General features: G+C 37.8%; 1 protein-coding gene across 1 annotated transcript in view; it reads right to left on the reverse strand.

The window, feature by feature from the left end:
- The window catches only part of ABCB7 (ATP binding cassette subfamily B member 7), a 43067-nt gene that overhangs the window by 15595 nt on the left and 8346 nt on the right, over positions 1-19126 (reverse strand). The window contains exons 3-8 of the mRNA XM_075720559.1: positions 17516-17602; positions 10368-10487; positions 2799-2931; positions 2088-2356; positions 779-867; positions 608-695 (exon numbers count right to left, since the gene is read on the reverse strand). Coding sequence (XP_075576674.1) covers positions 608-695; positions 779-867; positions 2088-2356; positions 2799-2931; positions 10368-10487; positions 17516-17602 — 786 coding nt within the window. The remainder of the gene's footprint in view (positions 1-607; positions 696-778; positions 868-2087; positions 2357-2798; positions 2932-10367; positions 10488-17515; positions 17603-19126) is intronic.

Raw genomic sequence — 19126 nt, forward strand, 5'->3', positions numbered from 1 at the left:
CCTTGTTACTGTGATGATGGCAAATTCTCTAGGACAGTACTTCTCACACAGTGTCTACTTCTGGGTCCTTCTTCACAGCTAACTCCACTGCTTGTCTTTCCAGTTCTAGCTCTCCAATTAAAAGAAGCATAAAACAAGCATGAACCTGGACAATTTCAAGGCTGTCCACAGGATTTTTTAACAGTAGCAGTAGAAGAGCCAATAGAGACCTGTTCTTTCATGCAAACGTTGCAATGCAGTGCTACAAACCGCAATAGGTAACAAAAACAGTACACAGGGTCATTTGAGAAGACAATATGTTGCAGGCTGACTTCAGAAGACAGTTTTGCAAACAAGTGAAAAGAAGCTTCTGCCAGACTAAGTTTACATTTCACAGAAACTGATGGTCAAGGTGATGCAGTCATGAAAGAAACTTCTCACTCGTTATTAGCAAATAGAACTTTCATGCTACTCTGTCAATACCATGTAGTACTCTTCAAATGAATAATGTTTTACAAATATGCTATTGCTCCAAATATGCAGCCCTGTAAAAGACGAATCTTACAACTCACTTTCTCCAGGCTGACAGAAATAAGACAAAGAGCCTAGTAGTAAAGATTGGTCTTACCTTCACAGTCTCATAATTTAGTAGCGAATCAATTGCAGCATTACCCGCATCATTATCTGCTTTGTTCATTTCTATTCGAAACTTAGTCCTGCAAAATGGAGGCTTAATACAGTCAAGAGTTCAGGCTGAGGCAACACTAAGTACCTTGATGAATCTGAGGGCAGGCCTTACCTCCACTGTGTAATTCCTATTGTGAATGCTGCATAGGCTCCTAGCGTCCCCAGGGTTACTAAAGCAAACTCTGCACCACATTTGTAATACTAGAATATTTAAAATAAAATAAAAAGTCATAATTATTTTCAAAATTTCACTGTTGTCTCAAAATTATGATAGCTTAGCCCGAAACAAGAACTCTGATGTCCCTGCCAACGCACTCCCTGCTCTGAACAGAGCTTAAGACTAAATACAGGCATAGACTCAAAAAGGAAAATAGCAAGGAGGAGGTTATAGATAAAAAGGTAGGAGGAGATAATCAAGAGCTAGTGTATAACGTAATACCGGAAAGTTATTTTTGCCATTATAAAACATAAATGTTGCTGCTGTTTGTGCTGTTATGACAAATAAGTATTTGTTTACATGCTTTTTGGGTGGATTTTTGAAAGAAAGCTGAAGACTGCAGAAGCAGAAATAAATGGCCTTGCAAAACAATTTATGAAGTGTTTTCTCTACTTCAGGATGCATCAGGAGAGAAAAGCCGTAAGAAGAAAAATTAAAGCATCGTGGCAGGTTGGCCGACAGCCAGCTTGATTTGCAACTTCCAAAGGTTAACCCAATATCAACAGGGGGTTTAACTCATATTGTTACATTCCGATTTGATTTAGTCCTTCTAAAAAGAAGGGGAGTAAACAAAACAAGATTCTTGCTTTTAATTTAGTCTAAGCTACATAAGTGAGATTTAGATTTTAGCATATAAATATCCAAAGATCCTGATTTCAAAGACAGTTAATGTGATTTATATAAGAAAAGTTTAAAATTGAGCTTATTAAGCTTAAAACCTGCAAGAAGCAGCCTATTTTCCAAAAGATAATTTTCACCTTTAAGTTCTAGATAAGAAAGGACCAGTATTCAGAAGAGAGCCAATAATCACTCCCTCCTCTATCCTCAACACACTAAGACACAACATTCCTGGACATTTATATTCTGCTTCCTCAGTATTTACCCAGATATATTTGACACTTGCGTGCACAGTTTACTTTTCTGATTTCATTTTTTCAACAATTCTGAAGAAAAACATTAAAAACTATCTACATAAATACCACTGGCTGAAGACAGGCGTTAAATGTGAAAATAATTTCAAATAAGCTGATTTAAAGTAACTAATATTTGAAAATTACAGATTGCTCTCCTTTACAGTACTTGCTTTCACAACCACCTTGTAAATTCAATTATTATTATTAATACTCAGTAGACTTTGGTAAAAGAAAATCAATGTATTATTCCTAAATGAGACAATTCCAACTCATGAATAAACACCGCTTACCAGAATTCCACTGACTAGTGCCACTTCGAACATCGTAGGTCCCAGATTAAATACTAAAGCGCTAAGAACAAAACTGATGCCTCTTGTTCCTCTGTCGATGGTTTTTGACAGAGCTCCGGTTTGCCTACTTAAGTGGAATGCCAAATCCAGGTTATGAAGGTGCAGAAAAACATTCTTTGCTATCCTTCTGATTGAATTTTGAGCTACTTTCCCAAATACTGCATTTCTAGCTTCATTAAATAACGCTGCCCCAGCTCTTGAGATGCCATCTAAAAAAAGATGAAAAAGTTTACAAATGAAAATAATTATATTTCCAACTTCCCTTCATGCATGAAATTACATTAGACTCATTCTTTATGTATTTGCAACATTTTTAGTTCAAAGGTAATTTATACTTAATTGGTCCAAAACTTTATGCTATTTTTCATTTATAAACCATTGCGCACACATTTTAAATCAATTTCTTTTGCAGCTGGTTATAAGAAAGGGTAGGATTTATAATGGGGAATTGTTTCTATGAGCATTATTTCATTTTTTAATTGGGATACCAGAAGCAAGGTCACAGGACATTGGAAACAGACATCAACACAGAAGTTAACTATGAAATAGCCATCCTAGAAGCTTAGCGGTGCAAAGATCAGAAGCTCCACTACCCCACTCCCCTACTGAATAAAGTTAACACTCGTCAACAGATTTGGGAACACCACTTACAGCCAATGAGAACAGCAGTTGCCACAGTTGCCACTGTATTTGGTGTGTCGCTGAGGTTGAGTACGTTTCCAGACACCTGGTTGAGGCTGTCTACTGCATATTTAAACATGAAGGGAACCAATATATTCATGGCCTAAAAGCATAAGAACACCAATTAGATACATGTTTTAATGCACATGGACTATGCAGCATGACTATTTTTTCTGAAATTGCTCTACTGTTATATTTAGTTCTTAACGACTTAGTGCGGGTGAGATGGCTCTCGATTTCAAGGACAATATTCTCCATACTATTAAGTCTTTACTCCTGGGACTGCAGGGTTAGTTTGTCTCTCTCACTGGCTCCTTTTAAATATCAATTTCTAGCCTAAACAAATTGTACGCTGCAAAGGCACTTAAACTGAGGCTGAGCACTCAGTACAGCAACGGCAAGACTAGGAAATGAATCAAGCAGCAGACCCTGCACGACGCATACTTACAATGCTCCTAAATTATGTCGTCATTACAGGTTGTTTGCTCTTTGTGATACTGGCAATATTCAGTATGAAGAACTACTACCACAAAAGAAACAACTCGCCCACGTATTGCTAACGCTGGGTCAATCGAGATGTACCAAACCAAAGCTCTAGTGAAGTCAAAGAAAAGAAGTTAACCTATCCTTTGTCTCTTCTGACTGTTAATACTACCTTAGTATTTAAATAAGGCTTTCCATTTGCAACATCATTATAAATATTAACTTAATATCTACATTAACCCTAGCGTTTGGCACAGCAGCACAAAAGACTTTCCGTACAGTCTACAAGACAGTACAAATTACTCTGACAATATGAGCTTTCAAACAAAATACTGAAGTCACACCCACAGCCTAACATACAGCATGTCACTGGGTATTTTTGTAAGAGCACCAAACCCCAAATGCATCTCCTCTAATAGTGGTGTCTCCTCTACATGCGAAAAGCAAGACAGCTAGATATATAAATAGATCAACTTTCGGATTTTTTATTTGCACAGTTGTAGCATGAGAAAATACTGAAAATCTTAAAGAAAGCATAAAATTCTTAAGTCTCACTAATGTTCCATTGTTAAATCACTCATTCGTACCAACAAGAAAAAAATCACTGCCAAACCTCATATAATTAATAGAATTCATTAATTCAAACTGCTTCTAACTGAAGATTTGAAAATAAGGTATACAAGTTTTTTAGCAGTTGAACAAGTATGTTAAGACCTACAATCTTATAATCATGGCAGATGTTAAAATACTTTACAGAGAGCTGGCTATGCTTAAAGTTGGGATTTCTTTTTCAATATTTGGAAAAATTGCAGGTAGATGACAAATTATTTTACATGAGAAGAAACGAAAACCCAAAACAGATTGACAAAGATATTTCAGCCCTCTCCACCAAATGTTTTGTATACCCACTTAGATCTCAATTGTATTTAGGGACATCTGTCAGGGCTGAAAGCCCAGTGAAAAAACTGTAAATTAACTGGCTAAAACTAGGTTTCAAGCAAAAAAAGTGGTAAAGTCTTTCATAACTTCAGTCCAAATTCAAGCTGGAAGACAGGCTTTCAGTAATTATAACTATCCCGGTATCAAATATTCCCAATGTTACAAATCACTGTAGGTAGTGGCAGACTTCACCAAGAGGGGAAACTGGAGTTTTGAAAACACTTCTTTGAACTATAGGATTAAAGAAAAAAACCTTAAGTTAATTTTTTGAATCTGTTCGTGTTTCTTTTTTTTTTTTAAACACTGTTTCACAAAAAAGTTTTAAACAGTTTTAATCCATTTTCTCCTCTTCCTTCCTGTGTCTCCCCTATGAAATACACTAAGCAGGGGAAAAAATGGAAAAAAAAAAAAAAAAAAGAAAAAGACCACCAAATTCTCAATACAGCATAATCTAGACAACTCCTGAGAGGAGACAGATGAGATCTGAGAGCATCTAGGTGAGATTATTACTGGTTAGTTTGTGACTGAAAAAAGAAAACAGCTGAAAGATTAGGTCCTACTTCAAACACATTCTTCTGAAATTTATCCAGTGCATGCCCAAGTCATTCAGCAACAACTCCCCTTTTAATAGATTGGAATTGTGGAAATCTCCATTAAAAAAAAAAAAAAAAAAAGGCCCAAAGTCAGCATTATGTGCAGAAAGCCAACAAATACCATCAAAGCAGCAGCATACAGTAACATCTAATAACTTCAATCATACACAGCAGACGAACATTACGTGCTTAAACTTTAAGCATAAAGCCCCACAAAGAACTGCAGATGCATTAACCGAGATTTTGAATCTTTACAATACTGAAATTCAAATCCCCCCTTCCTTCCCCAGTATAATAAAAACCCCCTCTACTTTCCCTTCAGAGTTAGGGAAACTCGATTTTTGGGTGGCATTTTGTTCTTAATAAAGACAAATACGCTACCATGTGTGTTACACTGATGACCAACATAACAAAGTGCAGGTTTTCCTGGGAGAGACTACTCAGTAGAAAGTAAGAGTAACGTAATGCAAATTGTCTTGATTTGCTGCAGATTCTCACAAATCCTTCTGCAGGGATTTCACTGTTCAGCAGACTACGCTATGCTACAGGTAGTTTAGAAATAGAACTACAGATTTATTTTAAAGTCCATTTAAAGAAAAGAGATGTATTCTTTAAACTGCAGTTCTCCACTCGCAATTAATTTAACCGGTAACAGCCTACAATTTTGCAGAAATGTCTTCTTTTACATCAATATAATTCTACCCAATAGAGTTTTAAATGAAATTTAAAGCCTGGTCTCAGGTTATAGTTGTTCTGACTCCTGGAGGGTAAAGCTTGAATAAGAACAAGGCAGCATGATATTGCATTTCATTAGCAATCAAGACAGTCTGCTCTCCAGTAATTTAAAAAAAAAAAAAGTTAATCTTACAAAGTTTATAGCAAGAGAGATGAGAGGCCATTATTAGAAACAGGCCTTTCCTACTCAATTTGTTAAGTCAATGAGATCACGTTCACATTAATGGAAACAAAATTTCAGCCTTCTACATAAACTCACGGCTATCTCTTCAGTAGCCTGGATGTGCTGGCACAGAACAAAAAGCTTTAAGCACACCTAGGTACACTATGAAAAGCTACCAAGCAAAACAACTGTCTTATGCAATATATCTATATAGGTTTCCCATCTCTTCCTTATGCCTGAAAGCTTGAGAAAAATTCCCATTAAAAGACCCTTTTAATATAAATTTGTACATTTTCTATTTATAATTTTGAATTAATAGCTTATCCCTGCCTGAATTTATTGGAAAGCAAATACAGCACCCATGAAGTCATCCCAACTCAATTGCCCACATTTAACAGCACGTTATACCGTAATACATCATGCTTAAATGAGTTTAAACATTTTTTTTAAATGACTGCACTGTTTTAAGCTGACAACGCATCATCATCTCTATTCCCTTGTGGGACTACGCTACTTTTAAGGCAAACAGTCTTATCTTTCATTTTGCTCTTCCCAGTATTTCTTGTTTAATAAAGATGATGAATTAGTGACAGGCCAAGCCCCAACAACATAAAACTGGTCTACAGTGAACTCTTCTTTTGCCAATAATTCAATGAGAAATGTTGACATGGAGATGACTGAATTTATCTCTGGACCAATATAAACATACACATCCAACAACTCCATCGGTGGAAATATAAACAGAAAATTCTATCCCTTACGGAGGTAAGACTGCTAAGGAAGCTACAAAACATCGTCCAAAAGAGGGAAGCAGCATCTGGCTTCAAGCCACCTTCAAATTTAATGATGACCTGAAATGTACTTTGTCCAGTAAGAGAGAGAGAAAAAAAAAAAGAGTTTAAAAATACTTTTCACCCAAACCTTCTCAAAAAGCTAACAGTTTCTAAAGGTTTATTGTAATTACCTAACTCCATCTGAGCCCACAAAAAGGGCTCAAATGTCAAGATCCTATGTGCATACTTAACTGATCAGACAGATACCATTATCTTTGCAGGCAGACAAAATTTACAATACAACACTTGTGTGTTGCCTCCTTAGCCAAACAATTTCTTCTCCTGAAACTTACAGAATTAGCAGTCAGTAGAAATGCAGATAGTCTGAAAGATTTCTCTGGCTCATGAATAACACATGCCTGGTCTGTGACCAAGAGGCCAAAAACCATTACAGGCTGACAGAGGTGACAAGCGATTTTGTCATATTCGTGTGTTTAATCCAGCTTCTCAGAAGTCCGAGCACTTTTTCTTCTTGTGCCACAAAAGAAAAAGGGAAGAAGAGAAAAGTAAAGAAGCATTTACTATACATACCCCAGTAGAGATGACAAAAAATGGGAGAGGGACCGTGGGGAAAAAAAAAACCCAAACCCCAGATACCTAGAACCTGAGCAGGCTAATCCATGTGTCTGAAAAGAGAGAATGCCTCGTGTACTCCTCTCACCTATCTTCCTGTTGCATCTTTCAGATCGCACACGTCTAGGTAGGCTATAAATATTTAAGATAAAAATTTAAAGCGTGTCATAACACAACAAATCTTCCAAGGAAAGAAAGACCTTACTAGCCCTAGAGCAGACTCCATCCTGTCAGACCCCAGTCATAAAAAGCCGTACAAACAGCTCACTTTGAAGGCTAACAATACCAGCGGTTATGTGTAGACAAAAAGGAACCGAAAATCACAATAATTTGTTCAATGACAGGCAACTGGGCCCCACAAAGGGAGTCAAGACAGATTGTAACTGCAGGCTCTTCAGTAGCTGCATACAACCTGGCTTTATTTTTGAAATTGAATTTTACTGAACTGGAAGATTTAAAGAGACAAATTATTTCTCAAGCAGCAGGACAAGGAGGTATGATCTTCAGCTTTTTTGTGGTTTGTGGGTAAGCAAGCCAAATCAAGCGGGGTGTGAATGCCTAATTTTTTTCCTGTGCCTGAGGATTTCATAATCTATCTATCCTCTGTGATTTCTCTGGAGTTTTCTTCGAACAAAATGGAAGCCACCCTACAGCCTCTGTCTCAGTCACCATTTGGATCTTTCCTTCTAACTGGAAACTTAACTTTATAAATATAGAGGTATAAAATCTCAAACTCTTTTGTCAAACTCGGAAGAAATTGGCCAAAAACCTTCCAAAAGTATTTCTTATTGGGGAAGGTGACTAGTAGCAGGCATCATGATCATATAGTTCTCTATGCAAAACCCCTAAGAACGAGCAGGCTTTACACAAAATCCATAACAAGGATGTAAATCCTTCAGATGCAGACGAGTTCACAGCGAACAAAGAAATGGGGCCAGGATTGCAGCAAGGAGAAAGATATGCTGGTGTTCTTGTGCTGACACAACTACATAGCAGAGAAACTTTAACAAACTGCTTGTGTGGTCTATCGAGTACATCGTAATTAACCTCACAAGCAATCAGAACAAAGGGCTCCCAAATGGGATAATGAGGAAACTGCACAGGATTATACATGGTCCAGGCAAGCTACAGGTAAACTAATTTGGATTTAATTTTCTCTAGGACAGAGTGACCTTTAGTTTACTCTGGAAGAAAAGCAGATGTTCAGGGCTGAAAGATATGACAGACTTACTACAGCTCTGTAACAAACTATTGCATGTCAGTTATGCCACAGTAACTACACGCATACTTAGCATGTGTAAAGTATTAAGCAATTTAGGAAAATTCACCCCACAGAGTGGACATCGCTCAGGTGATGAGGGGTAACTTGTTAAATTGCAGTTATTCGAAAATGTTTGAGTTCTAACACAGCTTTGTTATGACAGAAACAGAACAAAGAACATCAGCAAAGGACAGCTAGAAGGCATCCGTGAAATTTTTCACCCCAGCCAGTTATAGTATATACTCTGCAGAGAGCTTGCTGTGTGTTTTCCCAATGAAATCCTTGTCTGCCAAAAGAAACATTCTCACAAAACACTTCTGCTTCAACAGGCATCTCCTAAAACCTGGGCAAAGCTCAACAGGTTTTGTGCTCTGCTTCTGGGAATCTGCTCTGGACATCAGGGCTTCCAGGCTGCCTTGTACAGAATCTGAAGTAGGAAATTTAAGAGAACACTTAAAAGAGATCCAAACATCCAGTTACTTCCCTAATGAGCAATTAAGTGTCTCATTTTCTGACAGGGGGAAACATCTCTCTCTCCCAGTAGAAATATAAGAGCTCTGTATTATACCAAATACAGAGCTATTTGCAGGAGTCAGGCATCCTGGCCATCAATTTTGTTTTCATTACACCCCAGAAAGCTGCTTCAAATATTAATATATTTCCTAAAAGCAAGGTACAATGCTGCCACATGCAGGATTAGATTCTGGATTCACATCCTCCACCATATTCACATAACCCTACAAATTAGGAAGGTGGGGGGAAGAGCAGAAGAGAAAAAGAAAAAAAAAATACTTCAAACTTATTTCAAAATTGCCTTCAGATTATTATCCACATTACTAATAAGAGGCTTTAAAAAAAACTGAGTTAGAAGAATTTTCATATCCATCAGGTAAATGGGGTAGTCTTAAATATACATCACAAAACCTCAACAAGCCAAGCATGTAATCAGTTAAATACTACTGTGAGGGCAACCGCACAGCACACAAGGCAAAACGCTCCTAGCATCTGCATTTTGAGCAGACAGTTTCTAAGCGTAACCAAAAGCATTGCTGTATATTTTGCACAGGCATACAAAAAGAGCAGAAGTTCACTTGTGTGGACATGCCATATTCCGCATGTCGTCACCTGCATTATCAGCAACGTCCTGAACAGCAGCACAAACCAAAATATCTACTGTAGACAGTACCAGCTAGCACCTGATAGATTGCTCATGAGCAAGAGCTGTAGACCAAATGATTGGCCTTTCCTCTTCAGCTCAAATAAATGAGCACATTTCTCTTCCACATACTCTTCTTTTATCACCTACGTAGCTGAAATTTGTATCTTCTCTCTTTTCATAACATGGCAATGTTGTTGAATGCTAGTAAGTTGCTAGTGCAACTAGCTTAAGTGCTAAAACTCATTGCCAAGCAGTACCTGCTTTAGCTTATCCCAGCAAGACACTAATATTAGCTTTATCTTTGGTAAAAATTGCCATACTTAGAAGCAACTTAGTTGAGCTCAAATCCCCTTTCCCATAGTACGGCAAGACTTGTGGGTAGATACCTCCACATTGCTCAAGTTTGGAGTTGAAAATGGGCACAGAGCCTTGAAGAAATCCTCTCTGACAGATACAGCACCACACAAGAGGAGAAGATCTGTAAGCAACCTTTAACTCACATTTCCCACAACTTATGATGTAAATGATTAATTGGCAATGGAAAATCCTGGACTAAACTAATGGGAGCAATGGAAATAAAAATTCTGGTCATCATCTCCCCAACCACACAGATGCGTATCACATCCATACACACCTTGTTAAAAAATCCAACCTATTATTTCTAATACTATATGCTCCTCATACAGGAAACACACATCTTAAGATTGAAAAGCACTTAAATAATAAAAAAGAAAATTATACCTTGTACGAATGCCAGATGACTAGTAACTACCAGAGTACAATGAATTATCTGTTCTTACCTTTGCACTTGCTAAAAAACCCAGAGATATGGCTACTCTGGCTCGCAGGTCTGGTCTGTCTTTGGGCCACACATAAGCCAACATTGCTCTGATAATCTTTTTGGCATCTATCTCTTTCAGCTATTGGAAAGAACAAACAAAGGCACTGTGTTATAAAGAGACCCCTGGAAGCAAAATAACAGTATAAATAAGAATTAATTTTATACATTTGGATCACTTCTGTATTTTATTTGATAGGCAACAGACACTTCACAATGTTTGAGACTAGGATGGCTTATTAAAATTTCAAGGTGTAAGTTTTTAGCTTTACATCCATGACACTCTGTTAAAACAGATGAATTGTTCTTATTTCACATGTCCTCAAGAGTGCAAGTTTAGCTAGCTGTAAATGGAATACAGAGAAAGCCACAATTCACTGTAGTTGAAATACTTCACAGAACAAATAAATTGACCCTGCTTTTTTATCTTCTCAAGATTTCTGTACAAAATGCAAGGGCTTAGTATTTCTTCTTTGGAAGCTGTTTTAACATAGCATAGAAAGAACAGGAGGAAAAATGCAAAAAAAAAATAATGAAGTAAAAAACTAAGGCAAGAAGGAAGTCTGAAAGGTCTACAATAAATGCAAGTAGTTTGGAGAACATTCAGTGAGTCACAATAGAATACAGTATTTTAAAAAATCACTAGCATTATAACAACTCAAATGAATCTCTGAAACTGAACACTTATGCTGATATATAAAATGAACTGAATATAAATTTCAGCTCAGATGATTTGGTTTCATTACTACAAATTTAAGCATTTCCAACAATCACTTTCACAGTTTTTTGGTCATCTTACAACCTTTGCAGAGAAGTGAGAACTACTCTTATTCTGCCCATGTCTTTTAGGGCCTGTTTTCAGGAACCCAAAGGGTGCCCAATGAAGCTATGACTACCAGTAAGAAAACTATTCTAGTGGCCTTAACTCAGCTTCCAATGTCACCACTTCATTTAACAGAACGGCCCCTGAAGTTGGGTAATCAGGCTTCAGGAGGCAGAAGATGCACATGGCCCCATGCTAGCTTAACTGATTACGTCACTTTTTAATGAATTCTTCAAATAGCTTCTCCTTCTCCAAACCTCAAATTTCACTCTAAAAAAAAGACTACATTTCTGTTAACAAATCTACTTGAGAAATATTAGGGTTTGGGGGAGGTTTTGTTTTGGTTTGGGATTTTGTTTGTTTGTTTGTTTTTACAGAAACACAGGTTATTTTACGGATTGCTAGATGTCTGTATCACTTACACTTGAGATATATTCCACTAAACTCCCAAGCTAAATATGTTATCTGAAGCCTAAACCCTGCTACCCAATCGAGACTAACAGCACATGCAGTAACATACAGCACAGGTATCAACAACTCATTTTTCTGTGTTGGCTACCCTGGGGTTAACTCCAAAGACATGAAGGTTATCTAAAGCTGAAGGGAGGGCAGCAAGTAGCAGCTAATCTCTCCATTTCAGGCAATATGGGGGGGACAGGGAGGGGACGGGACAAAAAGTTAGTCCACACCTTTTAAAGACGACTTTTCACTACAGAAGTCAGTAGAAAGGGAGAGTTTTACAATATATTTTCATGTTTCCCTCACTAGGTTGTGTACTTTAAATGCTCCCTCCTTGACTCTATGAGGATAAAACAAATTAGCATAGGCATCCTCTGTTAAGGTCCAGCGTGAATGAGCAAGAAAGGAGAGTTCTGTTAGAAGGTAAGATTGCCAAGACAACCAGGGAAGCCAATTCTATAAATGTAAGCTTTTAAAAGCACCGGAAAATTCATCTCAGTGTTTCTAGTCATAGCTTCAAAGAAAACCAAAGGGTAAAAGATACTGCATTTTGTCAACAATTGCAAATGTATTGCAGCATTACACAGTATAAGCACATTTCAAATTACTTTTAAAAAATGGATTGTAAGTGAAGAGAAGATGCAAAATTGTTTCTGTTGTGTCCTACCCATTCAGGAGATGGAGGCATCTGCTGCAGCATATACATGAATCTTTCCAGTTGAGCCAAGGATATGCATAAATAGCAGTTCAAACATTTGGAAAATATCTTTGATCACCATTTACAGGTTAAAAGGAAGTTAAAAAAAATGGCATCACATTAACACAAAAGACACCACTGCAACCAGAGCAGTTCTAATTATATGTTGCTATTGGCTAGTCAGACCTTGCACAGAAAAGCTATTAAAAAGAATGAAATACACTGGCTGCAAACAAGGAATCTATTTCTGTTTCTTCATGGCTCTGAATGGTGACAGAAGTAAATCCATTCAGAAAAAAAAAGTCAGAAGGCAGCCAGTCATTTGCCAAAGGCCTTGCAAAGGAACAAGAAGAAAAATCAAAGGAGATGCAAAATGCACACATATTACATCAAAGTTTACCATGAAATAAATGTTAACTGTTGTACAAAAACACAAGTTGAAAATGGTTTAAGTACGCAAGTGGCAACATTAAGTATGAAAATGAGCAACCTGTTTAATGGACTCAGGCCGTTTTTTGACTCTCTGTGATATATAAAAAGGTTAAGAGATGCATTTATTTTACCTCCCTTTAAATGGCAGTAATGTTTTATATTTTCTTCCAAGGTCTATTTCCACAGAAATGGAAGGAATGGAAGGAAAAGTATTATAAATCTAATATAGCAGGGAGCAAAGAAGAAAAGCCTTTTCTTGTTTTTGAATGCAGCATGTTTTTAAAACACACTACCGAATACTGAAGACTATTTGCAAAGGAACGAGCATTGACCATCTTCCTGCCCCCTGCTTCCCATCCCATCCAGGTTCTGGACATTTTAAAATACCTGAAGAAGGGAAAAAAAAGAAAGTCGTCATTCCTCTTCACAATCTCCAAGATTATTGAGTAAAGCATTCACTGGGCTGACCCTGGGACTTTATGGATAAAGCCTATGCCACAACGATGAGCTATCAGAAGCATGATGGAGGAAAATGGTAGTTTGACTGGCATTTAAGCTGTCATTGCTGATGAAGAAAAAAAGATCCAGTTCTGGCTCCCTGCGTACTCACTCATGAAGCTGCACCATCCTCCTTATTGTGCTAGCACAAGCTGCCTTACATCTGCACAAGGTTATTCTGCAAACCACTAACAGCTTGCTTCCTCCCCTGCTTTCTCCTCTCTTTGCAGCACTCAATTGTACAGTCCCAGCCCATTTCTCGCACCACCTCTGGAGCTCATGAAACACCTTGATGAACTGATTCAGTTCTCATGAACCAGCAGAAGACTCTTCAGCGTTTGTTGCAGGGTTTCATCTCAGTAAAGAGAGTCAGATAAACCTACAAGTTCAGTAGCATGAGAAAAAGCATGGCTGAGAACAGAACTTACTTTTTTTTTTTTTAATAGCAGGAAGCACTTAGACCGTTTCAGTCCACGATACGCAGCTTGCTGTGAGTGAAGCAGCAGTAGCTGTTTGGGAAGGGAGGGGGTATTCCCACCATTTGGACATGTCATTTTTCAGCTAGATCACTTCACACTAGCTCAATATCCGACCATACAGTGACTTATGTAGCAAAACACCAAGGTGAGGAAGGAGGTAGGATTCTTTTTTCAGTTGCCTTATCAGCTTAAATAAATGTCAAACTAGGGCTGAATTTTCCTTCCAAACTTTGGGAAGAAAGTACTTAGTCTTCTGTCTTTGTACTATCCATCCCTCCACAGAGGGCAAGCAGTGACTAGCAAACTAAATAGCAACCGAGTGAAATGGTGGTAGGGGAAGGCTAATTATCAAGGCTCCACCATGATTATCGGTCTTTCCATAAGAAAGTAATATATGTCTGCTTAGCAACAAGTCAGGCACCAGTTTGTATCCCTGTCTATTCTGTGTACAAAAGACTAACATACAAAAAAACCCCAAAGGTGGTAAAGAACAATACTGTTTCCAGTTTCAGTATTCAGCACATCAGCCACTGCTGCAAGTAAAAATTATTTTGTAAAAAAACAGATGTGTAAGCTTCTCTCCTAGTTACTTGTGAGATGAAGGTAACAGGCCCTTTATACTCTGTGTTTATCCTCACATTCGTTTAGTTCTGTATCCCCTGAAGCTGCTATAAAAGGGGCAATTTAAAACATCAGTCCCAAAGTCAGTTTCCAGAATGAACAGGCTCGTTTATCAAAAAATTTTGGAAGAGAGAAAGATGTAATATAGCTGACATGTATATCAGCTGCAGTTTTCCTAAAAGCTTAATCCTAGGGAAAAGAAATTCTCATGTGGTAAACTGGGTGCCAGTACTTTTACGCACTGAATACAAGTGTGGGTATTAACAAGTGCAAGAACTGCACTTATAACATCAGATTTCTTTCCCTTCATTTTTGCTGAGAACCTCTTGGCTTTTGCACCCAGTGTTACTCTGTTTTTTTCACTCTTCATGCATTTCACCTCATCTACAGCTAGTTCTTGGTGCTTTCTCCTGGACAATTCTTAACAGCTGATATTTGTTTAGTTAGACAACAGCCTTAACTGACAATGTCCTATATTAACTACATTATAGCTCCATTTATTGGAATAAAAAAGTCAGAGGATTGGCTTAGACAGGAATAGCTGCAAGTAATGGGTGAACGGAGAATGCCACTGGAATATTTACACTGCCTAGCAGACTAAAAAAATATCAGCTGGCATCAAAATTTATGGCTAAAATATTCCTAGTGAATTTTAATGTTAAAGAACATCCACCACTCCTTAGCATTACTAGTGTTTTGGTAAACAGAAGCTTCCATTTCCTTTCTGACCCGAAATTTAAATTTGTGAATGATGCCAAACTGTAGACCTTTGAAAAGTATTAACTCCAAAGAAAATACATGATGATTAAACATGTAATACCTATAATGATTAAAAAGATTTGTCCTGGAAGTTGCCCATCACATGCGAAAGGATTCAGTTGAAAAATGTCTGCATTTCAGGAAATAGCTTTTTAAAGAAAGAAACAGCCCCTTGTGGTATTTTTGAAGATAGGTCAGTTCTGAAGCTGAGCCTGTGAAATAGGCTTGGAACTGAATCATATGAAGGCAAGTTCATTCTATGTATATACAAAAAATCTTTTCCTTGGAATTGCGAAAAAACGAAATTATGACAGCAAGCAATTCAGCCCATCAGCATACCCAGGCAAACAGAAATTCTAGCAGGAAAACCCCCAAGAACAAATAATTAAGCCCAACAGATGTATGATCACCAAAGTGACACTACAGGGGATAATGCCCTCCTCCCATTTACAGGAGAAATACAGCACAGGTCTTATGAGGAACGGCCGAGGGAGCTGGGGTTGTTTAGTCTGGAGAAGAGGGGGCTGAGGGGAGACCTTATCCCTCTCTACAACTCCCTGACAGGAGGGTGTAGTGAGGGGGGGGTCGGTCTCTTCTCCCAAGTAACAAGTGATAGGACGGTAGGAAATGGGCTCAAGCCGCATCAGGGGAGGTTTAGATTGGATACTAGGAAAAATTTCTTCACAGAAAGGGTAGTCAAGCATTGGAACAGGCTGCCCAGAGAGGCGGTGGAGTCCCCATCCCTGGAAGTGTTCAAAAACCGGGCAGAGGTGGCACTTCGGGACATGGTTTAGTGGGCATGGGGGTGTTGGGTTGATGATTGGACTGATGATCTTAGAGGTCCTTTCCAATCTTCATGATTCCTAGTTTTTACTTGTGTTATAAATAATCCAGCCGCCAAGCCAGGAAACATGAAATTGCTACTGTACCCTTAATTGGTTTACTGGTGGACTTGGTAGTGCTGGGTTAATGGTTGGACTTGATGATCTTAAAGGTCTTTTTCAACCTAAACGATTCTATTCTATGATAATACATATAATTAGGGTAAACACAGAGAAGGATAGTCTGCTAGCTTTAAAGCCTGTTTTGCCTAGGAAATCTTTGATGGAGCCTACACCAGCTGCAAGCAGGGTCTTAAAATCAGTCTAAAGTTAATGTTACATGCAGAGCCAGTAGTACTACTGACTGAAGATGCCCGATTATTGTTTCCCCCTGTGCCTTATGCAGAAAAATCACAGATGTTTGCTAAAACAAGCTGGCTATACTTTAGGTTATGAAATTCCCTCTTACAAAGCATAAATTTTGGTAGCATCTCTCCTGACTTCTGCCTGTAGCACAAACAGGCTTGGATTCAATGAAGGGATAACTCTCAGATCAAAATTTAAGAGGAAATCCTAAGTTTAACTCTTCAGTTTCTTTACAAATGAGGCTATAGGAAATACATCATCAGAACAGTTAAGCATGAGCAAACCAGCCCCGAAAGACCTGGATTCTGCACTGAAATTTCAGTTTGTCATCCACATGGTCTTCACTAGTTCTAGGAAGATCCCACCCACGTTTGGACAAGTTATAATCATCACACAGAATCGTTCTGCAAATACGCAAAGCATCAGAAATAAGTTTGGACAGGAAGTGAGAAAAAGGAAGTTACATAAACTCAAGAGCTTCAATTTTGCAATTTTAATCATGCACAGTTTATATTGTGTTGTTTTAGCCAAAAGCTTGCCTCATTTTCTAACTGCAATCATCCGGTCTAATAAAAGATACTGCTTTTCCTTACATACCTACCATAATTATTTTAACATGTGCTTCCTGAATATAAATACAGCCAAAATATATCAGATGCATTAACATTAAATCCAAGTAAAAATACATGCAGTTTAATTACTTGTCTCCCCCTCCCCGGCTTCAAGTGCAATTTTACCAACTGATGCACTAACTTGTATCCATAAGCTGATTTCTACTATCCTGAATGTCAAGTCACGGGGCAACATCAGTCACAAACAAGAATAACAAACCACAATAAATTACAGTGGAACATACTTTCCATGAAAAAATCTAACATAATGCAGGCCAATTTCAAAGGAGCATGTGACACTAAGACTCTATTTTTAATAAAACAACTGAAGCGCTTCAACACAGTAATTACAAACATTTGGCAATTTAAGAGCTAGTAAGCCTACATCGACAATCAAACAGTACCTACTCCGCTACAGTATTCACACATCTACCAATACAGTTTTTCACGAATTGTTGCTTGGGGTCTTCAGCTTTTTTTGGGTTTTGGGAAGCTAATCACATTTTTTATTTAAAAAGCAATACTAATTAAGCAATTTTTTTACCCCTTCCTTTGGATCCGTGTGAAGCCCTCCACCTGCATGACCATGCCAACACATTCTCTTTTCTATCCGTCGCCAGCTCGGGAGTGTCTGTGTGAAAATGAAAAGTCAATTTGCAAGAACCTCAGGAAACATGCATGTAAAAGCCAACAGAAAGAACAACTACTGGTCTGTTTTCCCTCCCTCATCCTCCAACTGCATCAACTTGCTTTAATAAGAGATATTACCTCTCTCTAAAAACCTTGCCTTGCTTAAGGAAACAATAGTAAGAAAGGGACCGTAAATCTAGCAGTATAGTAAAGAGCATGTTCCAAGCAGCCAGGAGGTAAAGATAACAGAGCCTTAAATATTTCAGTTAAAAGGACACCTAAAAACTGAAAAGTGGACTAAAGAACAAAGAAAAGAAATTGAAGTTTTGGACGATAACCATACTCAGGCACATTAATAAATAAAGTGGAGCACACTTAAGCAACAAGACTCTTTCCATGTTTGTAAAGCGTAACTGTACTTGGGGGCAAAATAAACAGATAAATCTGCTTCCCACTTCTCTTTCCTATCAGGATGAGAACAGCCTACTGGTGCCGTATGACAGGTACAAGTCAACCACGTCCAGAGCCCCTGCTGCAATCCACGTACAGCATGTACAGGTGCAGTTAGGAAAAGAACCATTTTAACAAATGCTCCCTTCTCTTAGCATGTGATCAAGATTCCCTGCTGAATAAATACGGAGAAAATTTCTGAATTTATTAATGCACATAGACTTATTAAAAAAAAATAGTAACTCACTATCATTAGGTGTTTCTCCAAGTTCAATTTCAAAGTGCCCACCACAAACAACGGACATGTTAAAGCTTTTCAGAAAGAGTCTGCATTTCGTTTAAAAGATTTGCTGCATGTTGACAATTTCCAGGTTCAAGTTATATAAAAGGTCTTTAGAAATCTCATTTTATGTTTATGGCTTGATAGCAGACCTCAGGGTTTCCCAAATTAAGATTTCACTTTTCATACTTTAAAGAAAAACATTACAAAAACCAATCTCAGTACAGAACAATTTCATGCTTTGAAGTCCCAATGACCCTCAAAAGATTTTAGCTGCTTAAGTCAGTTCTATAAGTGGTTATTTTTTAATTATTAAAAGACCACCAAAAAAACAAGACAAATACATTTCCTAGCTTTATTCAAGCAAAGTGTGTTACTTAGAAATGTGTCAGAACTATTCCATGAACAGTAAAAATTGCATCTGTTATGTTTACATTAGTGTTAAGGCAAGCAGACCTCATAGGAATAAGAGCCTGACATCTTGGTGCTCAGGATGAGAATACATTTCCACGGTTTCCTGATATTCCACAACCTAAGCAGAATTTTTAAGTAATAAAGCCCTACATACTCAAGGAAAACTCACAGCTTTCTATGCATTGGTATTTTGTATGCCTGACACACGAATTTAAGTATCAACACACAAAACCTATATTTTTAAGAATTCTTCTTTGTAGGTTACTGTAGATCATTAGTTTCTAGAGATTCAAAAAGAATTCTTGAGGAAAGTGCAACAGTCTGAAGCTTCTAAGCAAAGTTATCTCCTTTTCTAGCGGCAGAAACATAGCTTGCCATTTA

This window comes from Pelecanus crispus, chromosome 13, assembly GCF_030463565.1.
Source record: "Pelecanus crispus isolate bPelCri1 chromosome 13, bPelCri1.pri, whole genome shotgun sequence".
Lineage (NCBI taxonomy): Eukaryota > Metazoa > Chordata > Aves > Pelecaniformes > Pelecanidae > Pelecanus > Pelecanus crispus.